The sequence below is a fragment of the Pseudophryne corroboree genome, chromosome 12 (genome assembly GCF_028390025.1).
Source record: "Pseudophryne corroboree isolate aPseCor3 chromosome 12, aPseCor3.hap2, whole genome shotgun sequence".
NCBI lineage: Eukaryota > Metazoa > Chordata > Amphibia > Anura > Myobatrachidae > Pseudophryne > Pseudophryne corroboree.
In genome coordinates, this window is record NC_086455.1 from 37,794,364 (window position 1) to 37,813,624 (window position 19,261).

The following is a 19,261-nucleotide window of genomic DNA, read 5'->3' on the forward strand; positions in this document are numbered from 1 at the left end:
CGTAAAACACACCAAGAACTAGGTTTGACTAAAAGGGTGTTTAACGTGACTACAGCAACGATGTATGAGAACACATCTATCTGTATGTATTAAAGAAAGATACCTTTGTACTTTATTCCATGTTACTATGATTGTAATTAGGAGAATAAAAATAAAAAAAATACACAAAGAGATAACTCGGGGTGGTATGAGATAACAGAAGACGTCTCAGGTTCCAGAAATAAAAAGTAAACTTAAAAAAGGGTTTTCATAAAAAAAAAAAAAAAATCAAACAAAAACCCACAAAGACACCATTGTATTGATAATCAAAATTTATACATCTGAAAATCTTGACTTTTGATGATTGTTTACATAAAATACTCCCGTTATGTACTCCTAACATTAGCGGCTCATTTACATCTATCCACCATTTTTTGCACTTTGTATGGTCAATAAAGCGTATGAAATGTGCATTCAAAACAAGGAAACCGTGACAATACCACTACTGTGTACTTGTAAGTAATGTTAGGCTTTAAGTTTTACAGCGTGGTATATTTCTCATGCTAGAAGTACGAAATACTTTCCCCCCCAGTTTACAAATTTGAGGCCAACTCGTCATAAGATGTCAGTTTACATTTTTTTTTTTTTTTTAATTCTGCAATGTTTTAGGGCAGTGGTTCTCAAACTCTGTCCTCAGGACCCCACACGGTTCACGTTTTCCATGTCACCCAGCAGCTGCACTGTGTATCACCAACTGTCACATTTCAAAAACCTACAGGTGACCTGCAAAACATGATCCATGTGGGGTCCTGAGGACCGAGATTGAGAACTTGTGTTTTAGGGAAACCCCATTAAGCACACAACATTAAAACAAAGGGGCGATTCAGAGACTGACAAATGTGCATCGCTGCTGGGTCCAAATTATGCTAATGCTGCAGGTAGCGTCTGAAGGTAAAAGATGCCTACTGCTGGCAATGCAGATTTTAGTACTGTGTCTGGGTATGCAGCGTCGGATCATCATCACCAATTGCAATGCTTGCAGCATCGGCCATCTGAGTAAGCTTAAGGCTACTAAGGTTGGCCGCTTCAACGGAAAAAAGACAGACACTGGCCTCGGCAATCACAGAAAACGGGAACATGTTCCTGTTTCCAGGAATGCTGCCCAGTGGCACCCGCTCCGCACACCCAAATGGTAGGCTGCGGCTTAGAGGACACTGCATGTGTCGCAGAACGTGTCCTGCACAGTCTACTCACCTTCGTAGTACACTATAGGGTTTGTGTACAACTATGAATCACTAACAAAGTACTTAAAACAGGACTCGTGAACTAATAAATATTACCAAGTATATAAAATACGAATGATCCAATAACCAAAGCAATTATTTGCAGGGTGGTTTTGATAGAACTCTGACAGCAAGTACAGTGAAATGCAATGACCATACACCTGCAGCACACATTTCTTCCCAGTACCATGGAAAACTAATTATAGGGGAGATTTAACACATTTTGGAAAGCGATAAAGTGGGGAAGTTGCCTATAACAACCAATTAGCTTCTGTCATATTACAGGCTGTGCTAGAAAAATGACAAGCTGATCGGTTCCTCTCCAATAAATCGGGACTTTGCAATAATAAAATACTGCTTTCCAGTCCAGATTTGTACTCCCCATTTTCTAAATAATCCCCACTGTGTACAGGGACAGAAAGGAGGGAAACACATACCCTACATATTATATGAAAGTTGATATTTAAAAAAAAAAAAAAAATATATAGTACACATATACACACACATATACATACACACACTTGAATTAAATTATATGTGCAGCTTGTCTGATTATTTAATAAATGCACGTCTGCTTTTAGTTTTGCAAATACAGGTATAAGAGCTTGTCTAGATAGCTACAAACAACAAAATAGAAAGATTAAATAATGATAAAGAAAACATTGTCATTCAGTCACACACAGACTTGATCACCGTCTCCTATATCCCACAGCAGCAGAGTAACTTCACGGAACAGTGCAGTAAGGAACAGGTCCTTTCAGCAGGCAGAGGAGACTTTTTGGTGATCACATATAAATTGAGCAAGTACCACAACAGAGTTGCCACAAGAACTGACTGCAAGGGATATGGGATTATTGGGACCAATAGGGTCCACAGCAAATCCCACTTAAGGGAAACCGCTAGTAAAAATAGGAGTTTGGGTAACAGGCCTAAAACAGAGCAGTACAGTCTTCATTGGCCAACAGTCATTTCTTATACATGCCTCAATAAATCAATTATATTAGTCAGTAAAGCAGTTGTTTAACTCATGTCAGGTCTCTAATCGGGGAAGAAAATATTAATTCTTTCCATAAAGAGTAATTCCAATTAGCCTTTATTTACTCACATCACCAGTGCAGACATACAGGTCGACGTTTCGTCTGCTAAACACAGCCTTCTTCAAGACATCCCACCAGTAGGGCAGACAGACATACAGAACGCTGCCCTGGTAATCCCTTTATACCCTTACCAATTGAGAATTTTACTCTTTATGAAAAGACATTGGGGGGGAGATTCAAATGTTTGAAAAGTCAGTTGGGTGTCTGTTTTTTTTTCCTATCTCAAACAGGAGAAAAGAAAAAAAAAAAAAAAACACACCTAACCGACTTTTCGAACATTTGAATCTCTCTCTCTTAGATAGATAGATATCTATATCTATATCTATATATATATATATAGATATCTATCTATAGATATCTATCTATCTATCTATCTGCACAGGACCGTCACTCCCCTTGTAAAATCTTATCACGCCGGTGCCCTCACATATACAGACGTATATAAATGGAATACCATTGGTGCGGCACTCGCCAATAAATGATAGTCTGGAGACATACTAGTATATATATGCAAAAGCCCCCACTGACTGACTCATCACTAATTCTCTCACTTCCCGATATGTTAGGAAGCTGAAATATAACATAGGTATTCTTCAGGTGGGAAACTTGAAAACTAGGGCATTAGAATTTTAATAAACCTCCTCTAAGGGGATGAAAAGGGGGTTGACATTATGACACCATCACCGATGCATGGATTGCGTTGCGGGAACGATAACCCCCAAACGGACAATCGGATCAAAATTTGGATTGCACCTCCAGTGTGTAGAATTTAATAAACTACAAAAATATTCCTGTCACTTTATACCGTACCTGCTATGGGTGTTCCTCGGGCAACACCAAGAACCATGGATAAAAATTTACTTACATTAAGACGTCTCAAATTCACATCTCTATAGATTTACCACATTAACACTCCTTTATATTTACAACCGTGAAAATCAGAAACTCCCGTGCGAACAACTGGTAGAACAGCCAGTATATAGATAAAAGCAGACTGCTGTCAAGTTTTTTTTTTTTGCAAGATGTTGCCACCCTGAAACAGATTCCAAGCACATCAGCCATTGCTTAGATTTATTTGTGCTTCCTAGCATTACGTATCTAACCCGCACTTTAGCGTTTAACACTTCCTATGCCAGCTCTGGCTATACTGCAGTACATACCACCCACATTATCAGGGATGGGGTCCTCATATATTAAGACTCTTCCTACTAACTGTGGACATCTGGATATAATAAGCACTGATCCGAATATTAGTTCAAAGTTTGGAGAGAGATAAAGTACCAATCAGCTCTTAACTCATTTTTCTAGCACAGCCTGTAATATGGCAGTTAGTAGCTGACTGATTAGTACTTTCTCTCTCCAAGCTTTGGTAAATATCCCCCCATAGTTCTCTCAGCAGGTGTAACCATCTACTTAACAGAAAATCACAACTCCCAATATTTTTGCCCTGGACCGATACCCCCCAAAGCATAAAGATTATATTAAGCGACATGCATGTTTAAATCATAAAATGGTGCATTTATTTACAACACGTTAAATATGGTTCAAATGTTTTGTAGTGGCAAACAAAACTGATTCACAGACGTGGCTGCAGAACAGCTTATAGCATTAGGCCCTGCAGCTGTTACTATGAGCACGGAGCAATTAATAGTGTGAGGAGAGAAGTGCCAGTAGTACCACTAGCAGAGTTACAGCAACCAATCATTGGGCAGGAAACAAGGGTCCATAGCATAGGGGCAGTACTTTGTTCCCAATTACATTGTGATTCTCTTTAAGGTGAGCCTCAGTGTTCTTAGGAGGTAACATCTTCAGCCTTGAAGCACGGTTCTATGTTCTACTGCTAGATTTGCTGGGAAGTCACATAGGTTAATGCAGGAACCTGATGCTCATTTTTTGCTCCACGTCAACCTTTTCCAGAACCTGTGGGAAGAGGGGGACAAAAATGGAATAAAAAGGATTGTTTGGAAAAGACAATGGTGGTCATTCAGAGTTGTTCGCTCGCTAGCAGTTTTTAGCAGCCGTGCAAACGCTATGCCGCCTCCCACTGGGAGTGTATTTTAGCTTAGAGAAGTGCGAACGAAAGGATCGCACAGCGGCGGCAAAATTTTTGTATGTAGTTTTAGAGTAGCTCAATACCTACTCAGCGCTTGCGATGACTTCAGACTGTTCAGTTCCTGTTTTGACATCACAAACACGCTCTGCGTTAGCCCAGCCACGCCTGCGTTTTTTCTGGCACGCCTGCGTTTTTTCGAACGCTCCCTGAAAACGGTCAGTTGACACCCAGAAACGCCCACTTCCTGTCAATCACTCTGCGGCCAGCAGTGCGACTGAAAAGCTTCTCTAGACCTTGTGTGAAACTACTTAGTTCGTTGTAATAGTACTTCACGCGTGCGCATTGCGCCGCATGCGCAGAAGCGCAGTTTTTTTTGCCTCATCGCTGCACAGCGAACGAATGCAGCTAGCGATCAACTCGGAATGACCACCAATGTCTACACAATGATATTTAGGACTGTATAGGGATCACTACTGTCAATCTTGTGCAAAAAATTAACCTGACAGAGGAAATTACATGCAATGCATATTTCTAGCTGCATAGAATACTAGGCAATCCAACAGCCAAAGCAAGGGTAATGGGAGAAAAACAAAAACATGTTTAAAATATGTTACTTCTTGGTTAATCTCCTTTACAGATTTTAGGGTCACACATTGTAACCAAAGGAAACTGAATATATAAAAACTAGTTCCCAGCCCATCAAAATGACGAATCAACATTCTAGTTCTGACAGCGCCGGCGGCTGTGCGTGCCTGAGAGCACCACTTGAATTGCTCCATCAGGCACGATCTAGTGGCCGCCAGCATGCAAAACACTTGACACTTGAATTCCCTTGAAAGAGGGGGGAGGCGCAGCATTGACCGCTGGTCCCGCATTACACCCCCCCCCCCCCACCCCCCTTCCCCATCAAGTACTAAGCAATGGAACAGATACATACATTGACAAATTCAGTGAAGGATATTGCACAGTCTCCATTCTGGTCTGCCTCCTGGATAGTGCGGTCAGCAATGCTTCCCAGTTGCTCATCTGATATGTTCACTCCCACCATCATTCGCAGGACCTGCCAGTGAAAAGCAAAATGCATCCCATTAATACCTGAAAACGTCCAGTCAAATCACTAACAAGAGTGGGCTGTCAATATATAAAGATTTCAGTACATCAGGTCCAACCTTCCATAAACTGTAATTGTGCTGACCCAGTACAAGAGTTGCCTGTTTAGACTGAGTGGGAAAACATGGCATCACCTGGCTTCCAGAGCCCACAATAGGCTGATATGTCCCACGTGCTGGTGTTGTACCGCTTGACATCTGAACATATACATGTAAGTGTGAGTTTCCCACTTGGATTTGGGGAACAAATGCAGCCAATGCCAAATAGGACCCAATGTGGTTCTGTACTAATTCCTGTCCAGAAGATTGCAGCCAATGCCAAATAGGACCCAATGTGGTTCTGTACTAATTCCTGTCCAGAAGATAAAGCAGTGAACGTTCTGTGGTTAGTATATGTTTGGGTAATTCTGTTTAAACGATCATTGCCATCTTATTCCCAACTGTGCAGCCTGTGTTAGCTTGTGTATGGATAGGTTTAGGAAAGGTGTAATTCAATATGGGACACATCAGCTGAAATGGAACTACATGTTTAAGCATTCCCTGACTTTTTTGTTATTAAGGCATGCTGGGATGTGTAGTGGCACAGTAGCTGAAAGGCCGCATGTCGAATACCCGAGGCTTACAATATACTTACTGATGTTTCCTTCTTTATTTAGTCGGACAGCCTTTGCACTATTTTACCAAATTATTAGTATGATAGCTTTCAATGTCAAATATGAAGGGGCTGCCTAGAGGATATTGGAATCTCCTCCTTACCTTTATTTGATTATATGGACCTGACCCATATACCTGTATCTAGTTTAATAAAAACGACACACACGCACACCTACCTACACATACCAGCTAAGACTGTAAAACAGGGTTTACACAGCAAGTGTTACCTGCAGGAGCTCATCCCGGGAGATTTTGTCATCTTTGTCCAGGTCATACAGCCGAAAAGCAACTGCAAAAAAGAAATAAACACAATACAGCCATTACAGATACTGATATGGTTTACAACGCAAGTTATTTTTACACTTTCCAAGTCTTCATACAAAGCAATCTGTTTGACGGGCAATATTGCCAAAAGGTCAGTGAGCAATAAGAACTTAAACATGGAGGCGCAGATTACACAGATCTGGTTGTCCAGACCAGGTGGTCTTCAGGTTGCCGGCGGCCGGGCTCCCGATGACCACCACACCGGCGCCGGAATCCCAACCGCCGGCATACAGACAACATTTCTCCCTCTTGGGGGGTCCACGACTCCCTGGAGGGAGAATAGATAGCGTGGTGCACCACCGTGCCCACAGCGTAGCGAGCCCGCAAGGGGCTTATTTGCGCTCGCCCAGCTGTCGGAATGCCGGCGGTCGGGATTCTGGCGCCGGTATGCTGGGAGCCCTACCGCCGGCTACACATACTACACCCGCCCATACCGCATGCTGAACACAATCTCAGAGTGTCTAGATCAGTGGTTCCAAAACTGGGTGCCACGGGTTGGTGGTCCAGGACCAAATCAAACTATTGATGGTCAATGTGATTGGCAACCGCCGGCACCGACTATGCCTATCATAAAAAGGTGGACAAAGCACAAAAGCCCTGTCCAGCACCACATACCTGGCCCTAAGAATGACAGGTGAGCACAATTTACTTCTCAATGAGAAACTTTTAGCTTTAGGGTGCAATGAAATCAAAATGCTGACACTAGGGCAGGCCTGGACAATCAGTGTCTCTCCAGCTGTTAGGAAACTACAAGCCCCAGCATGGCCAGCCACTGTGTTATTAGGGAATGCTAAAGCTTTTGTCAGGGCATGCTGGGATGTGTAGTTTCACAGTAGCTGGAGTGCCATAGGTTGGCCAGGTCTGCTTTAGGGTGCGGTCATTCAAAAAAGAATGGGAACCACTGGTCTAGATGCATTTTCAGGTTGAACACTCTATATAAAGTAGTAGAGGTAACTTTTTGACCCAGATATTACATGCCTGGGTAGGAAACCATGCCGGTATAATTATTCCATTTGTGAGGTGCAGTGCTGTACAGAATGAGTCTATCAGACTGTTAGTCTATCATGCAATACAATCGGACCAAAATATTACAAGTGGATGTTTGGAAGTGTGCAGGATCAATAGATCTCCAACATGCTGTGATTTGTATGTAAAAATGACATAGCTGCCACCCGTCCATGATTTCCAGGGCCAGTGCCAGGTGTAGGGAGGCCAATCCCGGGGCATTTTCTCAATCCCGGGATTGAAAAATGCTCAATCCCGGGATTGCAGTAGGGATCAGTATAGGGAGCAGGGAGAGTATATGTGGAGAGCAGCGAGGGAGGGAGGGTGGGTGTAGGGAGCATGTAAGGAGCAGGAAGGGAGGGTGGGTGTAGGGAGCAGCGGGACAGTGGGTGTGTAGGGAGCATGTAAGGAGCAGGAAGGGAAGGTGGGTGTAGCGAGCAGGGAGGATGTCAGGAGCAGGGAGGGAGGATGTCAGGAGCAGGGAGGGAGTGTAGCGATACTACTTACTAATTAGGCGGGCCGCGGGCAGCAGCCATGGACACACACATACACTGACCGCGCTGGCCGCATTTCAAATGTAGCGCTGGCCGCCAGCCAGTCAAAACTGGCAGTCCGGCAGCCAATCAGGAGCCGTGGCCGCTTCCCTGATTGGCTGGCGTCCAGCGCTACATTTGAAATGCCGCCAGCGCGGTCAGTGTGTGTGTGGAACTACCACGCTGACAGCCAGGCAGAACTGTGCTATAGTGCTCAGTGCTGTCCGGCAACACTGCGCATACGCACTCTAATCCCGTGAATCCCGGGATTGGAGGCTCCAATCCCGGCATTTTTGGGCCCAAATCCCGGCGATCCCGATCCTGGGATTGGCCTCCTTAGCCAGGAGGTTTCATTGGAAATGCAGGAACAGCACCTGCTAAGACTCCCTGTGCTTTGGTCATTGGATAGGATTTTAATTATCTGTTCTAGTGTGATATTAGGAAGAAAAAAAAAAAAAAAACATGAAAAACACAAATTGCAATAAGATCACACCCAATGGTCCTATATATGGCGCTGTACACCAGGTGCACAAACTCACCTGGGCAATGGTGAATTATAGCGGTAAAACACTGGCAAATATGAAGGGGATCTAGTAAAGGTCTAGACATTCGGAATGTCATAGCGAGAAGGGGGACTGCATGTCGTCAGTCCCAGCATGCCGACATGGTACTAATGCAATGTATAGCACTGTAACCATGTCGGCTCTGGAACTGTAAGCGTGATGCTTGATCATCTTGTTTAAAGCTCCAAAGCGGACATGGGGGTAATTCAGATCTGATTGCTGGGCTGCTAATTTTGCTGTCCTGCGATCAGACAGTCGCCGCCTCCAGGGGGAGTGTAAATTCGCCGTGCAAGTGTGTGATCGCATGTGTACGCTGAGCTGCTAAAATCTGTGCGCAGCCCAGGACTTACTCCTCCAGTGCGATAAGAGGTTGGTCGGGGTCAGAGCCGACGTCAGACACCGTCCCTGAAAACGCTAGGGAACGCCTGCGTTTTTCCGTACACTTACTATAAACGCTCAGATACCTCCCACAAACAGCTCCATCCTGTCAGTCACTTTGCGAACACCTGTGCGATCGGATTTTTCGCACCATCCCGTCGCTGACCACCGATGCCCTTTGTTGTCCGTCGTGCATGCGCATTGCGGTGCACACGCAGTTACGGCCTGATCGCCCGCTGTGCGAAAATGCACAGCGGCGATCAGATCTGGATTACCCCCTTGGTTACCGCCCTTTATATCACATTAGTACCATGTCGGGTCCGGTATCACGCCGTTTCCCCTTCTGAGCTTTACTTCTGCTCTAGATCTCCCCCCCCCCCCCCCACCAACACACACCATGCTTATAATAGAGAATATCTCATCAGATGTTTCAGTGGTTTTGGGACGGTAAGAGGGAACATTCATCTTACACAAGAGTTTATTGCTTCTACTGTTCAGGGGCTCCGAGCTGCTGGCATCTTTGGTCTTCTCATTATCTTCAATAGGCCTGAAATGAGCCAGAGTCCTCATGAAGCCACGGAAATTAACTTGGTCCTCCCTGAGGAAACAGACAAGACAATTAGCCATACAACTTTAAAAGTAAAAATGACAATGTTACAGGAATAATATGAACACAATGCTGATAAACGTATGTCACCACAATTATGTTTTACTACCAAAGTGATAAAGACACAGGAAGTTAACCAAAACCCCTAGCGGAACAGCTGCCATTTTGTCATAGAAGAGAGGGCAGAAATACTTCCTGACACAGGAAAAAGTGGCCACCTGATCTATGCCCTGGGATCCATCACCCCCTAACCTCATCTACTATAGCGGAGACACCATTCCCTGTACGAAAAGCTTTGCAGTGGCACAGTGGTCAGCACTGCTGTTCCACAGTTCTAGGGTCATGGATTGGATTCCAATGTCAGCATGGAGTTTGCATGCTCACCGCTTGCTCATCTCTAACTTTACGGAGCACTCCCGTAGCAGAATGTGATCACACAAAGCAGCCAGGCTTTTGCTTTCCCCGTATACACCTTGTGCGTAGAATTGTATTGCACACCGGGATAGTGCATGGTGGAACATGTAGCTTATAAAAGATGATTTTAGAGCTGCAAAGAATACCTGCGCAAATTCGTACAGTAACAAGGCAAAGTAGTGAATGCTGTCTGCTCACGTCATAGACTATATCTGAGAGTCACCTGAAGGTTTGGACTACAGACCTTAAGCTACTACCCTTCCTCGGACACCATATAGGGCTGTATTCAATACCTGTCGGATCTGTAACAGTTAGCTCCACTGGGGCAGGGACTGATGTGAATGGCTAAGTATTCTCTGTAAAGCGCTGCGGAATACGTGTGCGCTATAAGAAAGGGTGGCAATAAATAAATAAAATATCGTCCAGCTACACATCACTCCAGTGTGTACCCAGCTTTACACTACCCTCGACTTGCACACAGCTGCTATGCAGGCTAGAAGCACCACATGTTACATCTAGAGCTGCAAAAAGATGCACATTATTTTTTGCATGTACAGTAGCACACAAATAAGGTGCGGCTTTATTATTACACTGCAGGAGAGCTAGGACAAGCACCCTCCCTATACTTATGGCCAACAAGTCTTCCACTATCTCAAACTCACAGGAGACTGACATGATAAATCTTAAGGGGGGTACATACGTACCGATGTGCGCTGAGCGAGGGGGAGGAGGGCACTGACTTTACCCAGCGGCAAAGTGAGCGATGTAACTAGATTCTGCGTGCATGCAGGACAATCAAGTGTCAGCGACAGTGCTAACGCTATGGGGCATACACACGGAGCGATGTATGCTTCTTTACTAAGCAATCTTGCCAGATTGCTTAGAAATTAATTAAAAATCGCTCCGTGTGTACCCCCCTTTACTGATACACAGAAGTATCCACCACAGCTATGGTCACAGTTGACATGACCACAACACAGAACACATACAAAAGGCGGATTAGAGTAAACTTCTTGGACATGGAAGGAAGCAAAACGGGGACGACAATATTAGGATCCTGGCCTTCAAAAGTGCCAGAAGGGCTAACCCAGGAGCTCCCAGGCTCTCTTGGCCCCCACGCCATTGTCTCAGTGATAAGTGGTGGAAACCGTACATAGGTCACAATGCGGTTACACGGTAGATGATCCTGCAAGATCCCAGCTGGACCCCTCAGCCAGGAATACGGACCCAGTTAACTGAATAAATGATTTGGTCTCCGATGACTCTTTACAAAGTTCACAGAGTACCAGAAGACCCCCTTGAGCCTTATCTTTACAGATATGATCGGTTACTAATAAAACAATAAGCAGAGGAGAAAGAATAAAAAACACTGCACTCACCCTTCAATGAAAAACGCATTTATAATTCGGTCTCCCAAAGGGTTAATGGCTAGTTCAGGTATTCGCTGGAAATCTTCTCGGCTGTTGAGAGATGAAAGAAAAATTAACTTGAAAACCAGAAGTTCTACAAAATGCAACAACTACATCAGGAGTTTCATATCCGATCAACATCCACTGACCATATCTTAAAGGGACCATTAACTCTTAATTGAAGCTCTGACAATTTAAGAGATCTGAAGAACGTACCTTGCCCACAGCAGAAACATGTTTTGTTTTTTTAGGTTATTGCACTCTAAAGTAGTAATGTAACCAACCACATGTCATGTATTTATATCACCGCACGCTGCACTATGTAACACATTTGCTTGTGCATTTCTATGCTAAATCAGCCCGTACGCAGCAAGGCCATAACTACAAACCTATTAATTCACTAACTCAGTCAGCGCTCAGTTTAACAAGTTACACCCCCATATTGTGTACCCACATACAGGTAGTAGTAGTAGATCTTCTGTCCCTGAAGGCACAAGATCTACAATTTTGCAGATAAGATGAAGAGGGTTTGTTTCATAAACTGTATCGCTGTGCCCTAAAATATTTTAAGAGCATTAATCACAGGGAAAAGGGGAAGTGGGAAGTCTACTGCACTAGTATTGAAATATATAACAATTGCATACAAGATGCCCCAAATTATATTATGCCGTCTAATATCTGGTCACAGTTTGTGGGGGTGCTGCCACACCATATATTGTTGCCAATATATGAAACAAGTTTTGAAGGGAAGGAAAAAGATTGGACTTTTGGGTGGCGCACAAGAAGTAAATAATCATACAATAAAATATAACTTTTATTTTCATTAAATTAAAAGAGCCAATAACTGTGAAATATTAAAATTGCTAAAAACAGGTGCAGGACACAGTGTAACATATATTGTTAAAAAGCCACACTCCCTTAGTCCACTGTGCTGTGCAATGTCCAATGTAATCAGTGAAATAGTTTTAGGTTCTATGACCTTATACATAAATTGAGTCAGTGCTGTCAGACTATAATTCCAATAATCAATTGGGTTTATTAAGTGCGAACTCTAATATGGTAATCACATATGTGTTGTCTGAGGTTTTTAGATCTCAGGCAACTATCCTCTGATACATTAAGTGATCCGCAATGGGAAAAATTAATAGACAGCTAGTGTTGCCACATATAAACTTTTAATATAAATGCTCTATATTCCTTTATGAAAGATGTTCCCCAGTTGTGAAACAATTAAGAGATTTCCAGACATCACATATATTAATGGGTATAGCATAAAAGGTGCCTTTGTATGCCCAGCTGGTTGGCGCTCTCAGTCTATGCGGTCAGCGCCTATGAATGAACATGCATCTATAACATGTATGTGTGAAATTAGCTGGTTAATGCCAATATTCAGACCATAATATTCATTAGGGTATTGGTAGACTATTCTGCATATAGTGTTGCTCAACGTTCTCAGTCTATGCTGTCAACGTATGCAGAACCACCCTTTTAGGCAATGACCAACTGTATGTATAAAGCTGATTAACTGGCGTTCTCAGTCACTGCTGTCAGCGCCTTTCTATTGTAACCTACACAAAACATGTATTCATATGGTAAAATAGGTTAATCTAAATGTAGTATTAGGCAGCGCTCTCAGTCCTGCTGTCAGTGCTCACGATTTCACCTATAATAAATATATCCACCAACAATGGATGTCATTCCTATATGTGAGTCTATTTAATTAATTATGAGATTTATTGTTTCACCATAATTGGAGTACTTGTAAACTGGGGAAAGCAATACACTATCAGTATGAATGCTTTCAAGTCAAAAAGAATGAGCCTGTATTCCTTTTATAGCAGAGAATGGTATTCACAATAATAGCTAATAGGTATGTGATACACTAGACTTATGTCAATAGTTGAACCTGTCTTTGCAACATAGTATATTTCAACATAAGTTTTAGTTCCAATATATCTATACAATGTTGCATTGACTTTGAATTGTTGCATATGTGATTCACAGTCAAGGAGCCGTTTCCGCAAGCATTTATATAGTGATTATTGGTGCCTCTGCACTGCTTAAGCCTTATCAGGTATAAACATCCTGTGTGTGTCCTGAAAATAGATACATTCACTGCACGCTGAGCTGTATTAACAATGTTGCTTTCTATCACTGCTACCTAGTGATTCTCAATCTATGTATTACAGTAGCAGCTGCGCTCCCATTGTGTACATGTACCAGGTAGGATTCCCCAGTATATGGTATGCAGGTCAGCTATTCATTCAGTGCTAGGCTATATCTTGCATAATGGAATGAACTTGACTGAAAAGGCTAGTTAGAGAGCCTGTTTTGCCTTGACAAAGGCAAGTGAGGTCCCTCATAAGACTAGGTCCGCACATGAAAATCTTAAAGTTCTAACAAACACATCTAAATATGACATGCACAATTTGTTAGGCACATGGACGGAGTGTGAATCGCCGACGCGCGTTTCACAGTTAGTTTCGTCAGGGCTAACCAGAATGCCTCCAATGATTAGAATATCACCATAAGACCGCACCAATCACAGTGCCGTTTCCCGGTCACGTGACAACTCTGGCCTGTCATGGTGCGGCACCCGTCATTCGGGATCTAGCACCACAGCAAGTCCGATCACATGACTACTGCGGACCAATCACGGTCCTGATACTGAATTCACTAGAGGGAAAATCTAATGTAAAATGTCTGGCTGTCAGTATGGGCTCCTTTTCTCTGGTTGAAGAATCTAGGTATTAACGTACCTTCTATACTGTAATTATATATTCCAAGGGGTTATGTTCTATGGGCTGATTCATCATTGCCCCCTTCTAATAATACTATCCTTTTTAAAGAGACTCCATAAAATTCCTAACTATATACCATACTTAATGTATATCTTAGAAATGAAGGACGTGAAATTTCTAAAACGTGAGTGTGATAAACCACTGCAACCAAAATTATGTGCAAACTTCAACGTGATAAACAAATAATGTAAATGAGGTATTACATAAAATAATGTGAACTTCATGATCTTTATGCTGTGAGTGAGAAAATTAAAAATTGTGACTGATTATAAAGAAAATATTTTATTAGAATTTTTTTTTTATTTTTTATATTTATTTATTTTTTATTATAGTGTAAGGGATAAGTGTGAGGCTTACCCAGCCTCACACTTATCCCTTACACTATAATAAAAAAAATAAAAAAATAAAAAAAATAAAAATTTCTAATAAAATATTTTCTTTATAATCAGTCACAATTTTTAATTTTATCACTCACAGCATAAAGATCATGAAGTTCACATTATTTTATGTAATACCTCATTCACATTATTTATCACGTTGAAGTTTGCACATAATTTTGGTTGCAGTGGTTTATCACACTCACGTTTTATAAATTTCACGTCCTTCATTTCTAAGATATACATTAAGTATGGTATATAGTTAGGAATTTTATGGAGTCTCTCTTTAAAAAGGATAGTATTATTAGAAGGGGGCAATGATGAATCAGCCCATAGAACATAACCCCTTGGAATATATAATTACAGTATAGAAGGTACGTTAATACCTAGATTCTTCAACCAGAGAAAAGGAGCCCATACTGACAGACATTTTACATTAGATTTTCCCTCTAGTGAATTCATTATCAGGACCGTGATTGGTCCGCAGTAGTCATGTGATCGGACTTGCTGTGGTGCTAGATCCCGAATGACGGGTGCCGCACCATGACAGGCCAGAGTTGTCACGTGACCGGGAAACGGCACCGTGATTGGTGCGGTCTTATGGTGATATTCTAATCATTGGAGGCATTCTGGTTAGCCCTGACGAAACTAACTGTGAAACGCGCGTCGGCGATTCACACTCCGTCCATGTGCCTAACAAATTGTGCATGTCATATTTAGATGTGTTTGTCAGAACTTTAAGATTTTCATGTGCGGACCTAGTCTTATGAGGGACCTCACTTGCCTTTGTCAAGGCAAAACAGGCTCTCTAACTAGCCTTTTCAGTCAAGTTCATTCCATTATGCAAGATATAGCCTAGCACTGAATGAATAGCTGACCTGCATACCATATACTGGGGAATCCTACCTGGTACATGTACACAATGGGAGTGCAGCTGCTACTGTAATACATAGATTGAGAATCACTAGGTAGCAGTGATAGAAAGCAACATTGTTAATACAGCTCAGCATGCAGTGAATGTATCTATTTTCAGGACACACACAGGATGTTTATACCTGATAAGGCTTAAGCAGTGCAGAGGCACCAATAATCACTATATAAATGCTTGCAGAAACGGCTCCTTGACTGTGAATCACATATGCAACAATTCAAAGTCAATGCAACATTGTATAGATATATTGGAACTAAAACTTATGTTGAAATATATTATGTTGCAAAGACAGGTTCAACTATTGACATAAGTCTAGTGTATCACATACCTATTAGCTATTATTGTGAATACCATTCTCTGCTATAAAAGGAATACAGGCTCATTCTTTTTGACTTGAAAGCATTCATACTGATAGTGTATTGCTTTACCCAGTTTACAAGTACTCCAATTATGGTGAAACAATAAATCTCATAATTAATTAAATAGACTCACATATAGGAATGACATCCATTGTTGGTGGATATATTTATTATAGGTGAAATCGTGAGCACTGACAGCAGGACTGAGAGCGCTGCCTAATACTACATTTAGATTAACCTATTTTACCATATGAATACATGTTTTGTGTAGGTTACAATAGAAAGGCGCTGACAGCAGTGACTGAGAACGCCAGTTAATCAGCTTTATACATACAGTTGGTCATTGCCTAAAAGGGTGGTTCTGCATACGTTGACAGCATAGACTGAGAACGTTGAGCAACACTATATGCAGAATAGTCTACCAATACCCTAATGAATATTATGGTCTGAATATTGGCATTAACCAGCTAATTTCACACATACATGTTATAGATGCATGTTCATTCATAGGCGCTGACAGCATAGACTGAGAGCGCCAACCAGCTGGGCATGCAAAGGCACCTTTTATGCTATACCCATTAATATATGTGATGTCTGGAAATCTCTTAATTGTTTCACAACTGGGGAACATCTTTCATAAAGGAATATAGAGCATTTATATTAAAAGTTTATATGTGGCAACACTAGCTGTCTATTAATTTTTCCCATTGCGGATCACTTAATGTATCAGAGGATAGTTGCCTGAGATCTAAAAACATCAGACAACACATATGTGATTTCCATATTAGAGTTCGCACTTAATAAACCCAATTGATTATTGGAATTATAGTCTGACAGCACTGACTCAATTTATGTATAAGGTCATAGGACCTAAAACTATTTCACTGATTACATTGGACATTGCACAGCACAGTGGACTAAGAGTGTGGCTTTTTAACAATATATGTTGCACTGTGTCCTGCACCTGTTTTTAGCAATTTTAATATTTCACAGTTATTGGCTCTTAATTTAATGAAAATAAAAGTTAGATTTTATTGTATGATTATTTACTTCTTGTGCGCCACCCAAAAGTCCAATCTTTTTCCTTCCCTTCAAAAAATATTTTAAGAGCACAAGAAAATATCCAATTAAAAATTCTACCTTTATAAAAACGAGTTATTACCAAGTAAATATAGTACAGGTTGAGTATCCCTTATCCAAAATGCTTGGGACCAGAAGTATTTTGGATATCGGATTATTCCGTATTTTGGAATAATTGTATATCATAATGAAATATCATGGTGATGGGACCTAAGTCTAAGCACAGAATACATTTATGTTTCATATACACCTTTTACACACAGCCTGAGGGTGATTTTAGTCAATATTTTTAATAACTTTTTGCACTGAACAAAGTTTGTGTACATACACACGATTCATTTATGTTTCAATACACCTTATACACACAGCCTGAAAGTCATGTAATACAATATGTTTAATAACTTTGTGTGTTAAACAAAGTTTGTGTACATTGAGCCATCAGAAAACAAAGGTTTCACTATCTCACTCTCAGTAAAAAAAATCCGTATTTCGGAATATTCCGTATTTCGGAATATTTGGATATGGGATACTCAACCTGTATATGAATATATACAGAACACAGCACCTAAACAGGTAACGTAAGACAAACCTAGAGTTCTCCTTAGCTTAGTATCACTGTGGCGTATCGTATTGGAACAATCAGCGTTCTTCTGGAAAATTAGCACCGAAGCAAAGGAAACCAGCAACCTGACCTGAGAACTGTTACAGGACAGATGCTTGGCTCCTCATTTCCTCCCTAGGGGTATATTCAATTGAAGTCAGATCCATTCCGACATTCATTTGAATGATAAGGTATCGGTCCACGCTAATACAGCACTACAAACCCAAGCCGACGCTATTGCCGGTCTGAGTAATGTACCAGTATGTGTGTAAATTGAATTCAAAGTAGTTTCCTGCTTGCGGTCAGCAGGATCCCTGAGGGCCGCTGTATCCTGAGACGGCAGCGCCACCTTTTTGGAAAAGCGCGTCAACGCCTTGTCCACCCTTGGGGAGGATTCCTACCGTATCCTGTCCTTGATAGGGAAAGGATACGCCATAAGAATCCTTTTGGGAATCTGCAGCTTCTTATCTGGAGTTTCCCAAGCACTTTCAAATTACTCATTTAACTCAAAAGAAGGTGGAAAGGTAACCTCAGGCTTCTTTTCTTTAAACATGTGCATTTTAGGATTAGGCCCCGCAGGGTCATATATAATATGCAGCACATCCTTTATAGCAATAATCATATAATGAATACTCTTTGCCAATTTTGGCTGCAACCTCGCATCATCATAATCGACACTAGAGTCAGACTCTGTGTTGGTATCTGTGTCAACTAACTGAGAAAGCGGCCGCTTTTGAGACCCAGAAGGTCCCTGTGACATAGGGAAAGGCAGGGTATGACCCTCTGTGTTGTCCCTGGACTCTGCTTTGTCCAAACGTTTGTGCAATAAATTCACAATTGCATTTAAAATATTCCACATATCCATCCAGTCATGTGTCGGCGTTGCCGTTGCCGACGGCGACACCACACTCATGCGCTCCACCTCCTCCCTAGGAGAGCCTTCCGCTTCAGACATGCCGACACGCACGTACTGACACCACACACTCAGGGAAAGCTCTATCTGGAGACAGTTCCCCCACAAGGCCCTTTGGAGAGACAGAGAGAGAGTATGCCAGCACACACCCAGCGCCAATAATCTTGGGAAAAAGAAAAATTATTACCCAGATACAGCGCTATTCACTGCGCCCAATTATGTGCCCCTTCTTTAAAACCCTCGGTCACCGGTGATCAGCAGGGGAGAGTCCGGGGAGCCAGCTTCTCAGTGTGTGCTTGAGGAGAAAATGGCGCTGGCGAGTGCTGAGGGAGAAGCCCCGCCCCCTCAGTGGCGGGCTTCGGTCCCGCTCTCTCTTTAAACTGGCGGGGGCTCTGAAATAATATCAAACTGAGTAATTATATTCCAAAAAGCCAGTGCTGAGGTCTACATTGCAGCCCAGGGCGCACCCCCCCCCCCGCACCTCCAGTGTGCGCGCTTTGTGTGTTGTGGGAGCAATGGCGCGCAGCGTTACCACTGCGCGTTACCTCTCCGAAGCTCTGAAGTCTTCTGCCGCCTGTGAAGTCTTCTGCCTTCCTATACTCACCCGGCTTCTATCTTCCGGCTCTGCGAGGAGGATGGCGGCGCGGCTCCGGGACGAACCGCTAGGGAAGACCTGCGTTCTGACTCCCTCTGGAGCTAATGGTGTCCAGTAGCCTAAGAAGCAAAGCCTAGCATTTAAGTATGTCTGCTTCTCTCTCCTTAGTCCCACGATGCAGGGAGCCTGTTGCCAG

The 19,261-nt window shown here is 42.4% G+C and overlaps 1 protein-coding gene across 1 annotated transcript in view; it reads right to left on the bottom strand.

Moving 5' to 3' along the window:
* Positions 1-3,856: 3,856 nt before the first annotated feature.
* The window catches only part of CHP1 (calcineurin like EF-hand protein 1), a 55,701-nt gene continuing 40,296 nt past the window's right edge, over positions 3,857-19,261 (bottom strand). The window contains exons 3-7 of the mRNA XM_063947348.1: positions 11,379-11,459; positions 9,449-9,576; positions 6,403-6,464; positions 5,350-5,472; positions 3,857-4,279 (exon numbers count right to left, since the gene is read on the bottom strand). Of these exons, the coding sequence (XP_063803418.1) occupies positions 4,226-4,279; positions 5,350-5,472; positions 6,403-6,464; positions 9,449-9,576; positions 11,379-11,459 (448 nt within the window). The 3' untranslated portion in view covers positions 3,857-4,225. The remainder of the gene's footprint in view (positions 4,280-5,349; positions 5,473-6,402; positions 6,465-9,448; positions 9,577-11,378; positions 11,460-19,261) is intronic.